This window comes from Neophocaena asiaeorientalis, unplaced genomic scaffold (genome assembly GCF_003031525.2).
Source record: "Neophocaena asiaeorientalis asiaeorientalis breed wild unplaced genomic scaffold, Neophocaena_asiaeorientalis_V1.1 scaffold182, whole genome shotgun sequence".
Classification (NCBI taxonomy): domain Eukaryota; kingdom Metazoa; phylum Chordata; class Mammalia; order Artiodactyla; family Phocoenidae; genus Neophocaena; species Neophocaena asiaeorientalis.
Window position 1 is genome coordinate 4,024,034 of NW_020174648.1, and position 12,810 is coordinate 4,036,843.

General features: G+C 44.7%; 1 protein-coding gene across 1 annotated transcript in view; it reads left to right on the plus strand.

Annotated features, from left to right (window-relative positions):
• ASTN1 (astrotactin 1) overlaps nucleotides 1-12,810 on the plus strand; it is a 323,825-nt gene that overhangs the window by 301,785 nt on the left and 9,230 nt on the right. The window contains exon 21 of the mRNA XM_024758832.1: nucleotides 2,476-2,576. Coding sequence (XP_024614600.1) covers nucleotides 2,476-2,576 — 101 coding nt within the window. The remainder of the gene's footprint in view (nucleotides 1-2,475; nucleotides 2,577-12,810) is intronic.

Genomic DNA, 12,810 nt, shown 5'->3' on the forward strand with positions numbered 1-12,810 from the left:
GACACCCAGTTGCGGAGGGACCAGTGAAGGAAGAGAGCACAGAGGTGAGAACCGGGGCCCTGGGCCTGGCTCACACTAGCAGCCCTGTGACTTTGCCAGTGCCTGGGCAACAAACAGGGCTTCCTATCTCCTGACTCTGATGAGAAGGGGCAGCCAGAAGTGGGATCAGGGCAGAGTCTGCAACAAAGATCAAGCGACCCACCTCTGAGCAGGGAGACGGACTTCCTACACGTCAGGGGCCCTGTCGTCAGGATCTCCGGTGAGAGAGATCCCTGCTCCATGAAGGGTACATGAGGGTGAGGGGGAATTCACCCATCTGGGAACCCCTGATCATGAGGTGCAGGTCTGCAGTCTGCCCTGGGTACCTCTGGGCCCATCTCTGAGAAACAGCTCAAGGTGGTCTGGAGCAGAAGGGCAGAGGAGGGAGTTGAGACCTGGCCTGAGACCGGCTTGTGAGATACGACTGGGAAATGGAGCAGTGCCAGACAGGGTAGAGCGGACATGCTGGCTTCAGGTTTGGTGGCCTCAGTCACATTTCTAGAAATAGTAGCAAAAGGCTGATCAGGTGTGTATATGGGGGGTGGGGAACGATGCAAAATTCCAGGGGCTGCCATTGCTCGGGGTCCAGGCAGCCCAGTGTGTGAGGCTGGATGCAAAGGGCTCACTCAGACCTGGGATGGGAGGGATGGTGACGGGGGAGAAGCCAGTCGCTGGATTTCGGATCAGGGTGGGAGAGGGGTTTAGTACTAGGTAAGGTGGTAGATCTGAACTAAGTAGCAAGACAAGAAGCAGAGGACAGTAGAACGGACAGAGACACCTTGTGCACATAAGATGAGAAAGCCAAGCACCTGGTCCTTGTCTGACTGACAGCAAGGAGGCTGGGCGGTCCCGCGGGAGCACATGGGCAGGTCTGCACCCAGCTGGGCCAGCACATCCAGTGGGATGTGATTCCAGCGTGAGACTGGAGAAGGCAGAGGGAGGGAAGACAACACATCAGGACACACAGGTTCTTAACACTGACCGTTTCCTGGGCTTCTCTGTGGGGAGGCAGTCGTAGATGCAAGGCTGTCTTTTCTCTGCTGAGAGAAACTTATATTTCCTGACGGAATCATTAGGCCATTTCCATTCCTTTTCTACCTCATCGGTTCAGCTGTCTGAGGCTCATTTACCTTAACATGTACCTGGCCCCTCTGTCCTGGGGCATCTTTCTTCTTTTCACATCTCTTCCTCCCTGTAGCTCTGCCAAGAGGAAAGGAAATCCAGACTTGCCAATAAATGCAACCTCCCATGGCGACACAGCAAAAGAGAAAGAGACAAGAAAAGCAGCATTAATGATTTGCTTTAGACTCACTAGATTAGTTGTTAGAGGTCCCGGGCACCGACACCAGAGGTTATCTTCATGGTTATATTCAAATTCCTGTCTGAGTAGCAGAACCTGGCATCGCTCTTTCCTCTCCATCGAATTCCATCACCCAAGGGGGAAATTTTACATTCAGCCTTTGATGGCCGGGTCTTCATCCTCTTCCTGATGTGTGTATGTGTGTGTGTGTGTGTGTGTGTGTGTGTGTGTGTGTGTGTGTGTGTGTGGAAGGGTGGAGGGGGCTCTTAGAACCACATCTTCTCGTTGCCAGGGGTAGCATAAGATTTCCACTCTGGACTCCTGGTCCACGGCGGGGAGCACCTAAGTGGGTCAGAAGGAACTGCATACAGGAGATAGAGCCCCTAGTCACAGGCACGTCAGGACCCCCCAGCTCTGGTGTTTTCACTTCTGACTTAAAGAGGAGAGTAGTCCTCAGTGCTCGGCATAAAAGCCTCAACTGGGCACAAGATGAACAGAACAGAATTAATATAATTTATGCAATGTCATTGAGCTCCAGGTACTGCGCTAGGTCTTCCTGTGCTTTATTATCTCATTTAATCATCGCAGTGACCTACAAGCAGTTTTATTATCAGCTCCATTTCACAGAATAGGGAGAGTAAAGCTCAGAGGAGTTAACTGACAACTCCACATGGCAGGGAGTGGAGGCTTCAGACCCACTTCAGACCATCTGTTTCCACAGATACATGCTCTTTCCCTCAGCTTGGTGGTTGTCAGAATGGAACTGGCATCAGAATCACCTGGAAGGCTTGTCATAGCACAGATCTTTGTCGCCACCCCTAGAGTTTCTGATTCAGTAGGTCTGGCATGGGGCATGAGAATGGTCATTACTATCAACTTCCCCAGTGATGCTACTGGTCTGGGGACCCCACTTTGCTCGCCATGAGGTAATATCCTCAAGACAGCAAATGACAGCCCAAGACCTACCGGGAAGCAGCAAGAGGCTCTAGACTGCATGCTTTATGACCTGGTGATGGCAGTAAGTGCATGGCAGGGTGGCGAGAGCAGCCAGGGGCAAACCCGCCCGTCCAGTAAGGCTTGGCTGTCAGCTGGACTGCAGGTTCTCTCTGTTAATGCTACCCTCCCCTCCCTGCCAGGTTCACCCTGTGGGGAGTGGACAACACAGGACGACGCTCCAGGCCAAGTGACGTGATCGTGAAGACCCCTTGCCCAGTGGTGGATGATGTCAAAGCCCAAGGTAAGAGACACTGAGGCCAGCAGAGTCTGCAGAGGGATGCTCCAGGGACCTCCCCTCGCCATGGGGAAAGGGCAAGCAAGAGAGTCAAACAGAACAACCTGAAGTTCAGCAGGGAAGGGGGAGAATTCAAGGCTCAGGACAGGAGCATCTGCTTTCCAGGAACTCCTCAACCTCTGCCTCTGGCGGAAATCTGCATTGCATCCCGTTATTCCCACATAGTCTGTAAGTCAGAGAGCCAGTAGGAGATACTGGTGAAAGCCCCAGACACACATGGCGATGCACCAGGTGCTTATGTACATGGTACCAGGTGCTTTAGTACCTGTGACCTCTGCCCTCAGAATGCTGATCGGATAACTTACTCTCTTCATATTTTTTGGTACACATCTGAAAGATTAGCATAGGAAGGCTACAGATTTAGAATTAATTGCTATATCACTCCCTCCCTACCAGAGATGTGCATAGGAAGGCTACAGATTTAGAATTAATTGCTATATCACTCCCTCCCTAGCAAAGATGTGTCAGAATCTTCATTCTGTATTTTAGAGTTGTTATGGACCAGTTCTTTGGTAAAGAATTGTCCCTCTTCAGTGCACCAGAATGAGCCCCTGTCAATTAGGAAGAGTTTGTTTTCAGTCAACATCCATTACACGAATAGCACACTTCTCGCTGCTGCTTCTCCTCATGAAGCTCCCTGGAGGTCTTGATATCGTCACTTGCTCTAAGGCTTATTACATCCCCTCCACAACCAGAATTTAACTCTCTTGGGCACCACTTCTGTGGGGCTGTGGCACCAGTTAAAGTGATCCGATCAACTAGTAATTTCTATCAACAGTTGGACAGCTAACGGACCGATAGCATACGCACATTAACAGAGATGGTGACTGATGCTAGAAGTTTAGGTTGTGCAAGTTTTAATAGGAGAAATGCTGTTGCCAAGCTGGCATGTGGTACCCCTCAAATCACCTTAACTGTGGCTCCTGACTCCAGCTGTATGAAGTTGGCTATGAGTTGACACAATCCCACAATGTTCAAAGGGTGATTCAAAGTCACAGTGGGTAGAGAGACCTAGACCTACTTGAATTAAAAATCACTGATGCTGTAGCACTTTACACCTTCTGAAAGGACTTTCATTTATTGCCTCATTTAACATGCATGGCATGTTAAAGGCACTGTTATTTTCAACACAGAAATCTGATCACATAACGCCTCTTCTTACAACTCTTTAATGGATTGCTATTCCTCTTGTGATGAAGATCAAAATATGTAACAGGCATATTAGGACTTAAATGGAGGGACCCTTGCCCACTTCACCAGCCTCTTCTTGCCCACACTCCCCATCAATCTCTGTATTTCCTGAAGCCTCACTGCCTTTCTCAGTTCCTCCAACACACCATTTCCATTTCCAACACGGAGCCTTTGCACGTGTTAGTCTCACTACCTCAAATACTCTCCAGTTCCACCCCTTTCACTGATTAACTCCTCTCAGCCTGCAGATCTCAGAGCAAGTGTCCTTCCTCAGTACGGAAGGGGTCCAGGGCCACTGCTAGATGCCCTCATAGTACCATGTTTCTTTCTTTCAGAACATTTATCTCAGTTTGTTATTATAATGCCTTGTTCAATATCTGTTTATCTCATTAGACAGTGAGTTCCATGAGAGCAGAGTTATGTTCTCTGTTTGCCTATGATTATGTCCCTAACACTTAGAAAGGAGCATGGTGACTGACTCGTTCCAGGAAACGTAGACTCTGGAGTCAGACCACCCAGGGTCAAATTTCTGCTCTACCATCTAACTACTTGACCTTGGGCAGGTTACTTCACCTTGTGCCTCAGTTTACTACTCTGTAAAATGGGGTGGGGCATAATGGTACCCTAGATAATAAGTTTCTAGTGAGAGTTAAATCAGTGAATTTATGTAAAGTGTTTTTAAGTGCCTGTCCAGTAGTAAGTATTCACTAACTATTAAGGAGTATACATTGTGGGATTGTGTCCCTCATGGTCAACCTGATACAACTGGAGTCAGGAGCCATGAACAGGATGATTTTCAGGCTACTAGCACATCAGCTTAGACACAATATTTCTCTTATTGAAACTTTCCCAACCTAAACTTCCAGCATCAGTCAATGTCTCTGTTAAGATCATTAACCATGCCTAGAGTTTGTTCTCAAGTAGGAACTCAATAAATATTTATTTATTTATGTACTTATTTATTTTTATTTGATGTGTTAGTTTCTGCTGTACAGCAAAGTGAATCAGCTATATGTATACATATAGCCCCTCCCTCTTGGACGTCCCACCCCGCTAATCCCACCCATCTAGGTCATCACAGAGCACCAAGCTGAGCTTCCTGTGCTTTATAGCAGGTTCCCACTATCTATCGATTTTACGCATGGTAGTGTATGTATGTCAATCCTAATCTCCCAATTTGTACCACCCTCCCCTTCTCCCCCGTGTCCACATGTCCATTCTCTTTGTCTGTCTCTATTCCTGCCCTGCAAATAGGTTCACCTGTACCATTTTTCTAGATTCCACATATATGCATTACTATATGATTTTTTTTCTCTTTCTGACTTACTTCACTCTGTATAACAGACTCTAGGACCATCTACAACTCTACAAATGACCCTATTTCATTCCTTTTTATGGCTGAGTAATATTCCATTGTATATATATGTACCACATCTTCTTTATCCATTCATCTGTCATTGGACATTATATTGTTTCCATGTCCTGGCTATTGTAAGTAGAGCTGCAGTGAACATTGAGATACATGTGTCCTTTTGAATTATGGTTTTTTCAGGGTATATGCCCAGTAGTGTTATTGCTGGGTCATATGGTAGTTCTATTTTTAGTTTTTTAAGGAACAGTTGTTTGGTTTTTTATATTGAGCTCCATGAGCTGTTTGAATATTCTGGAGATTAATCCTTTGTCCATTGCTTCATTTGCAAATATTTTGTCTCACTGTGAGGGTTGTCTTTTTGTCTAGTTTATGGTTTCCTTTTACAATTTGCATGGAAACACAAAAGAGCCCAGATAGCCAAAGCAATCTTGAGAAAGAAAAACAGAGCTGGAGGAATCAGGCTCCCTGACTTCAAACTATACTACCAAGCTCAGTAATCAAGACAGTATGGTACTGGCACAAAAACAGAAATACAGATCAGTGGAACAGGATAGAAAGCCCAGAGATAAACCCACGCACCTATGGTCACCTAATCTATGACAAAGGAGGCAAAAATATACAATGGAGAAAAGACAACCTCTTCAATAAGTGGTGCTGGGAAAACTGGACAGCTACATGTAAAAGAATGAAATTAGAACACTACGTAACACCATACACAAGAATAAACTCAAAATGGATTAAAGACCTAAATGTAAGACCGGACACTATAAAACTCTTAGAGGGAAACATAGGAAAACACTCTGACATAAACCACAGCAAGATCTTTTTTGACCCACCTCCTCAAGTAAAGAAAATAAAACCAAAAATAAACAAATGGGACCTAACTAAATTTAATAAATATTTACTGAATGAATAGAATATTGCCCCCATCTTATAGATGTAGACACTGAGATTCGGAGCAGAGTAGGTTAGCTGACCAGGGTCACAAAGCTAGCATCTTACAGGGCCTGCACTCAGACTCATTATTTGACATCAATCCCTATTTTGCTTGCAATGTTAAATTAGATATTTAGAGGATTATTATGTAAAAGACTGAAAACCTTTCTTTGTCTCTCAATACTGATGAAGAAAAGACATATCAATACATAAAAAAATAGTGTTCAATTTATATAGCAAAATAATTCTCCTTTTCAGGATTATTGGTGTCCACTGAGATGTTATAGTAGAATGGAGACCCTTAGTATAAGACAAATGTGCTTCTCTCTGGAGTGAGTGTTGCCTGGTTTGTAGGGTATGGACTGAATGACTTTTGAAGGTCTCTGAAATCCCTTGATGATGAAAGCAGAATCTGGGGTTGAAAACACCTAGATGAGAGACTGGGAAGGACCCAAGTTACCCTTATTTCATCATCTGTTGATTTCTTACTCCAAGCCAGAGTCAGAACAGGTGTTGAGAAGGTGTCCCAGCTATTTCCGTTTTGGAGAATTTGCTGATGTCCTTGCCAGCAGTGGTAGGCACCTTGGACTTGTTTGCTGAATAGGCAGCAGGCTGGTTGGACATCAGTGGGGTGAATAGCACCTAGGAGAGATGCCGGACAGTGCCACCTGCAGGAATAGAGGGATAGAAGCAACTCTGGAATAAAGAGTGGCCAGCAAAGAATAATCTGCCCAGGAGAGGCCGCTATACTATTTCTCTGTGGGGCTTCTTTGTGTTAATCTCATTCCCAAAGCATATCAAGATGTGCTTCTGACCATTTGTGCTCCCTGACAAAGAAGACTTTCTGAAATCCCAGCAGACCAGCTGGGAGCACGAGAAGCAACTTAATGCTGAGAGAATGAAATAACATTCCCAGGTCCCGTTATCCTTCAGCCAGAGAGGAGTCCTGTACGGGGCAGATGTGGAGATTAATGAGTTAGACTAATTGAGGACATCCTTGCCAATTAATACAGGCCTGGCCGTTATGCCAAAGCACATAAGCTTTGCCTTCTTCAAACCCAGATGGCGATCATAAATATAGCTCACTTGGGTTGAGTTTACAACTAGTGACAAATGGGAATTACCTTTTAAGTGACCCAGAGCATGACCTCAGCTCCTAATTATCTAGCAGGAAGGCAGACCCTATTTCTTTTTTTTTTAATCTTACTTAATTTATTTTTTTATACAACAGGTTCTTACTAGTCATCAGTTTTATACACATCAGTGTATACATGTCAGTCCAGACCCTATTTCTTATACGATCATTTTCCTAAACTAGATACTTTCTATGAAGAATTTTACTGCCTTATGACAGTAAAGTCACTGAGCAAGGAAGTTTCTACCAATGTTTTACTGAAAACACCCTTTACCCGGCAGGAAAGGCTAGTCAGTAATAAGGTCAACCTAGTCTCTAGGTTGGGGCATGACCTTCAAGGGTTCTTCATGTGGCTTCACTAAGTGAAGGCTAGTTCTCATTCATCTTTCCTCCAACATTCATCCTCCTTTCCTGATGCCAAACATAAATCCTATCCATTTCTTCATTTGCTTCTTCCACAGTCATTTATTAATTAATACCACAATCTGGTGTTCGATGCTAAAGAAACAAAAAGAACTAGGCTCAGAATCTATTTTCAAGAACTTTATAATCAGATTTCATGAATTTATCAAATCAGACAACTTATCTTAAGCCTTTACTAAATAGCTGGTCTAGGCATTGGGGGCAAAATTCCCCTGCCTCGTGGAGATTATATTTAAGCAGGGGTGACAAAGCAAAAAAGTAGCAAAATAAGTAATATTTCAGATAGTGACATACGTTATGGTGACATATAAGCAGGGAAATGGTTTAGGAAGGCGGGGGGTGGAATTTCAACTAGAGTGGGCTGAGAGGAAGGAGAAGGAGGAAAGCACACAGATATCTGGAGGTGGTCCATTCCAGTAGAGGAGCCGCAGTGCAGACATCCTTGGCGTGTTTGAAGAAGAGAAAGGAGGCTCCTCTGGTGAGAAAGATGTTGAGAAGGAAAGGAACAGGAGAGGAGCTGTGAGAGGCTGTGGGGAAGATCCTGTAATGCGTGGTCATCAGAGTAGGCAATGGGATTCTGCTAGGGACTGGGATGGGAAGCCCTGGAAAACTTTGGGCAGAAGAATGACATGATCAGACTTAATGTTACAGGATCGTTCTGTCTACTTTGTTGAGCATGGACTTCCAAATATTGGGTCCAAGGTGGAAGTGGGAAGACCGATTAGAAGGCTGTGGCAATACAGAGGAGAGATGATATTGTTTTAAACTAGAATGATCAGGATATAGGTGATGAGAAGTGGTCCAATTCTAAATTATTTTGATGGTAGAACTAAAAGGATTTGCTAAATGGATTGGATGTGGAGCGTGAGAGAAAGAAGAGTTCTTCCAGCCTTATCCTATATTGTGAAAAGCGATGTATAGAGGTATGTCCAAAGTGCTCAGCTGAAGCAAGACCACCCAGGTCAGCTAAGCAAGACCACCTCGTTCAACCGCTTGTGCTGTTTCCCTGGCAGACTCTAGCAGCCTATGTGAAGGTAAAGGAAGAGCAGAAGATGGAGCAAGCTACTCGAGGACACTAGCAATGGGCCGCGTAGATCAGGTTAAGTAGAAAAGGATGTAAATACAGGACTGATGCCTGGAGTGAACGAAGATGTCAAAGGACTTGGGGTTTCTGTCATTGAAGAACAGATTTGGTAGCAATAAGTATAGGAACCATGAAAAGAGGTTGTGTTCACAGTACATATGTGATATTTGGATTTATTATTTCAGAGATGGAGAAGTTCTCAGCCCAGTGATTGGCTTTGATGATGGGGGAGTCTCTAGACTTAAGCAGGCCTTTCATTTTGGCAGTGAAGTCACCCAAAATGGTGATAAGAAATGAGGTGGAGAAGATAACCAGATGCTAGATTCTGCCGTGTCTGGAGAAGCATAGTTAGGAAGTGAATGGTGGGAAATAGAAAGAGACAGGTAAGATTTTAAAGTGGAGGGACTTTTACATATATTGAGAGAAAAAATTGTTTTCGGGGATGTGGCTCTTTTCTGGTGTATGAGAAGGATCCCTCAGTACTGGAGAAGGTGTCATGCAGGTTTCAGCCGATGCAGGGGTATGGAGGGAAGGAAGAGTGTGTTCCAAGGTCAAGGGTGAACGGAGAGTTGGTTGCCACATAACAGTGTTGGTCCCAGAGGAAGTAAGAAAGTTTTGAGAGAATGAATGAGTATAGAACAGTGGTGCTCAAAGTGTGGTCCAGACAAGCAGCATCAACCTCACCTTGGAACTTGTTAGATATGCCAATACTCAGGTTCCAGCTGAGACCTACTGGATCAGGAACTCCAGTGGGAACCAGAAATCTGTGCTTTCACAAGCCTTCCAGGTTGTGAATCAAGTTTAATTCTCAAGTTTGAGAATCATTGGTGTGAAGGAAGCACAGAGCAGCATGGGGAGAGAAGGGTAGGGGAGAGGACAGGCAGACTTGGAAGATGGGGGAAAGGGGCTTTGCAATTTGGACAGTGCTTAGAATGACAAAAATATAAAGCCAGTTGGGATTCATTGTTCTCAAGTTTTCACGTGGAATTCTATGGTCAGTTACTTCAGTGTGGGGACAGACTGGGGTTTCAGGTAGATCCCCCCAAAATAATGTAAATGATGACTTAGGACCTCCATTCAGGAGACTTTTGTTACAGCAGCCAAGGAAGCCATTGGCAGAAGGTATCGGTGCTTCCCAGGATTCTTATTTCATAGGAAAAAGAGCAACCCCTGCTGGGGGATAAGAAAGCTCCCTTCTGCCCCTGGAGTCACTCCTCTCATTTAAATAAGACTATTTCCCCACTCTTGGACTCTTGTGTTTCAGCCTCTCTCTGTGTCATGGCATTGGGAAAAGCATGATCTAGTAGAGAACCAGTAACAGGAATTTTAAAAAATAATATCTGCTATTGCCCAACTCTCCCCCTCACTCACTTCCAGACACCATGGCTTATTGCTGCTTTCAGATCTGCTGCCCACCATAGCTGGGGGGCCTCCGTGCTGGCATTTCCTCTCCCTCCTATGCTGTGCCCCAGATATCCTCACAGATCATTCTCCCCCCTCCTCCAAGTCATGGCTTGAATGTCATCTTTTCAGTGACACCCCTCTATTTAAAATTGCAATGCCCCATGCAGCACTTGCAATGCTCCTTCTCCTGTTTTACTTTTTCCCACTTTCTAGCACACTGTATCTTACTTATTTATTATGTGTATTGCTTAGCTGAATGTGTCCTACCACCAGACTGTAAGTGTCATAGAATGAGGACTTTTTGTCAAAGTTTCTCCCTGGTGTAGCCAAGTACCTAGAAACATGTCAAGCACGTGGTAAGCACTCAGTAAAAATATTTACGGAATGAATTAATGAATAAAAGTGTACTTGCTTTGTCCAGACATCATGCTAAAGAAATGCTTTACATTCGATATCACTCTTAGCGTCACAATAACCTTGGAAGATATGTGTTATTAACCATCACTGAACAGACAAGGAAACTAAAACCCAGAGAGGTTAAGTAACATGTCCAAGGCCACACAGCTAGTGTAGTGGAGCCCAGCTCCATTTGATGTCATGGTGCCTATTCCTTTTTATTTTTTTTAACATCTTTATTGGAGTATAATTGCTTTACAATGGTGTGTTAGTTTCTGCTTTATAACAAAGTGAATCAGTTATACATATACATATGTTCCCATATCTCTTCCCTCTTGTGTCTCCCTCCCTCCCACCCTCCCTATCCCACCCCTCTAGGTGGTCACAAAGCACCGAGCTGATCTCCCTGTGCTATGCGGCTGCTTCCCACTAGCTATCTATTTTACGTTTGGTAGTGTATATATGTCCATGCCACTCTCTCACTTTGTCCCAGCTTACCCTTCCCCCTCCCCATATCCTCAAGTCCATTCTCTAGTAGGTCTGTGTCTTTATTCCCATCTTACCCCTAGTTTCTTCATGACCTTTTTTTTTTCCCTTAGATTCCATATATATGTGTTAGCATACGGTATTTGTTTTTCTCTTTCTGACTTACTTCACTCTGTATGACAGACTCTAGGTCCATCCACCTCACTACAAATAACTCAATTTCGTTTCTTTTTATGGCTGAGTAATATTCCATTGTATATATGTGCCACATCTTCTTTCACCATTCATCTGTTGATGGACACTTAGGTTGCTTCCATGTCCTGGCTATTGTAAATAGAGCTGCAATGAACATTGTGGTACATGACTCTTTTTGAATTATGGTTTTCTCAGGGTATATGCCCAGTAGTGGGATTGCTGGGTCGTATGGTAGTTCTATTTGTAGTTTTTTAAGGAACCTCCATACTGTTCCCCATAGTGGCTGAACCAATTCACATTCCCCATGGTGCCTATTCTTAACCATACTTTTGGGTCTGAAGCCTTCAGTACCAGCCCTGTTCATTTATTCTGATGCCCGAGAGATATTGGCTCCCTTCTCTTTTTTTTTTTTTTTGTGATGAAGCTGTGTATGTAGACACCCTGCCATCTCTTCACCTGCATTTTAACTATTCCTGAGCACCATGCATGTCAAAGAGAGGGAAGACAGATACCTGTTTTGGAAAATTCGAGACTTCTGTGAAGCTGAAAGCTGGGTTAAATGATAACGAAAAATATCTTATAGTCTTTAACTTTCTTTGAGTTAGTGAATTCTTGAGATGCCATGAACGCTAATGAAATAATATCCATAAATTCCCTCATTGGAGATAGGAGGGGCCAGAAATATTCGGTCTCTAGGAGCCTAGCGTGTAGATTTTTCTGAATATAATATCCCATTTACCGATGAAGGCTTTTAAGCACACCCTGGTGTTAGATTATCTTGGTTTTAGGAGATTTATGGTAGAAACTGGGACTATCCCACCTGGTCTCAGGCACAAATGCTTCTGCTAACGGGAAGCATTAGCCTACTCTAGCTGGATATTACTGTTGTGTTAGGAGGATAGTAAATATGCCAGAAAGCACCTTCTCAGTCATCACTGTTGCTCAGCAGACTGTCACAGCCAGGGCCTTAGGCCTGTGATGCTGTGTCCCATCACTGGAAATAAGAACAGATTGACAGCAGTAAAAGGATAAGAGAAGGAACCCCTGGGCTTCCCTGGTGGCGCAGTGGTTGAGAGTCCACCTGCCGATGGAGGGGACGCGGGTCCGTGGCCCGGTTCGGGAGGATCCCACATGCCGCGGAGCGGCTGGGCCCGTGAGCCATGGCCGCTGAGCCTGCACGTCCGGAGCCTGTGCTCCGCAACGGGAGAGGCCACAGCAGTGAGAGGCCCGCGTACCGCAAAAAAAAAAAACGAGAGAAGGAACCCTGAACCTCCCTGTCTGGGCTCTGGTCTGTTCACCTAGGTTTCTGCACTGCTGGTCATTCTTCTCTAAGTACGTACTCCCTGCCTCCCAGTGAACAAGCACAGGTCTTAGAATAGTCCTTCTGCTTCTTTCCATTTCTACTCCAGAAATGACAGACTCCCTGCATATCTACTAGGACTCTCTCTTACTTGGAATTTATGGGCCAGCCAGGGCAATGTCCTCTACCAGAAAGAGTCAACCCAGAAAGCATCCCCCAAGACCCTGCCTCCTGTATCTTTTTTTTTTTTTTTTTTTT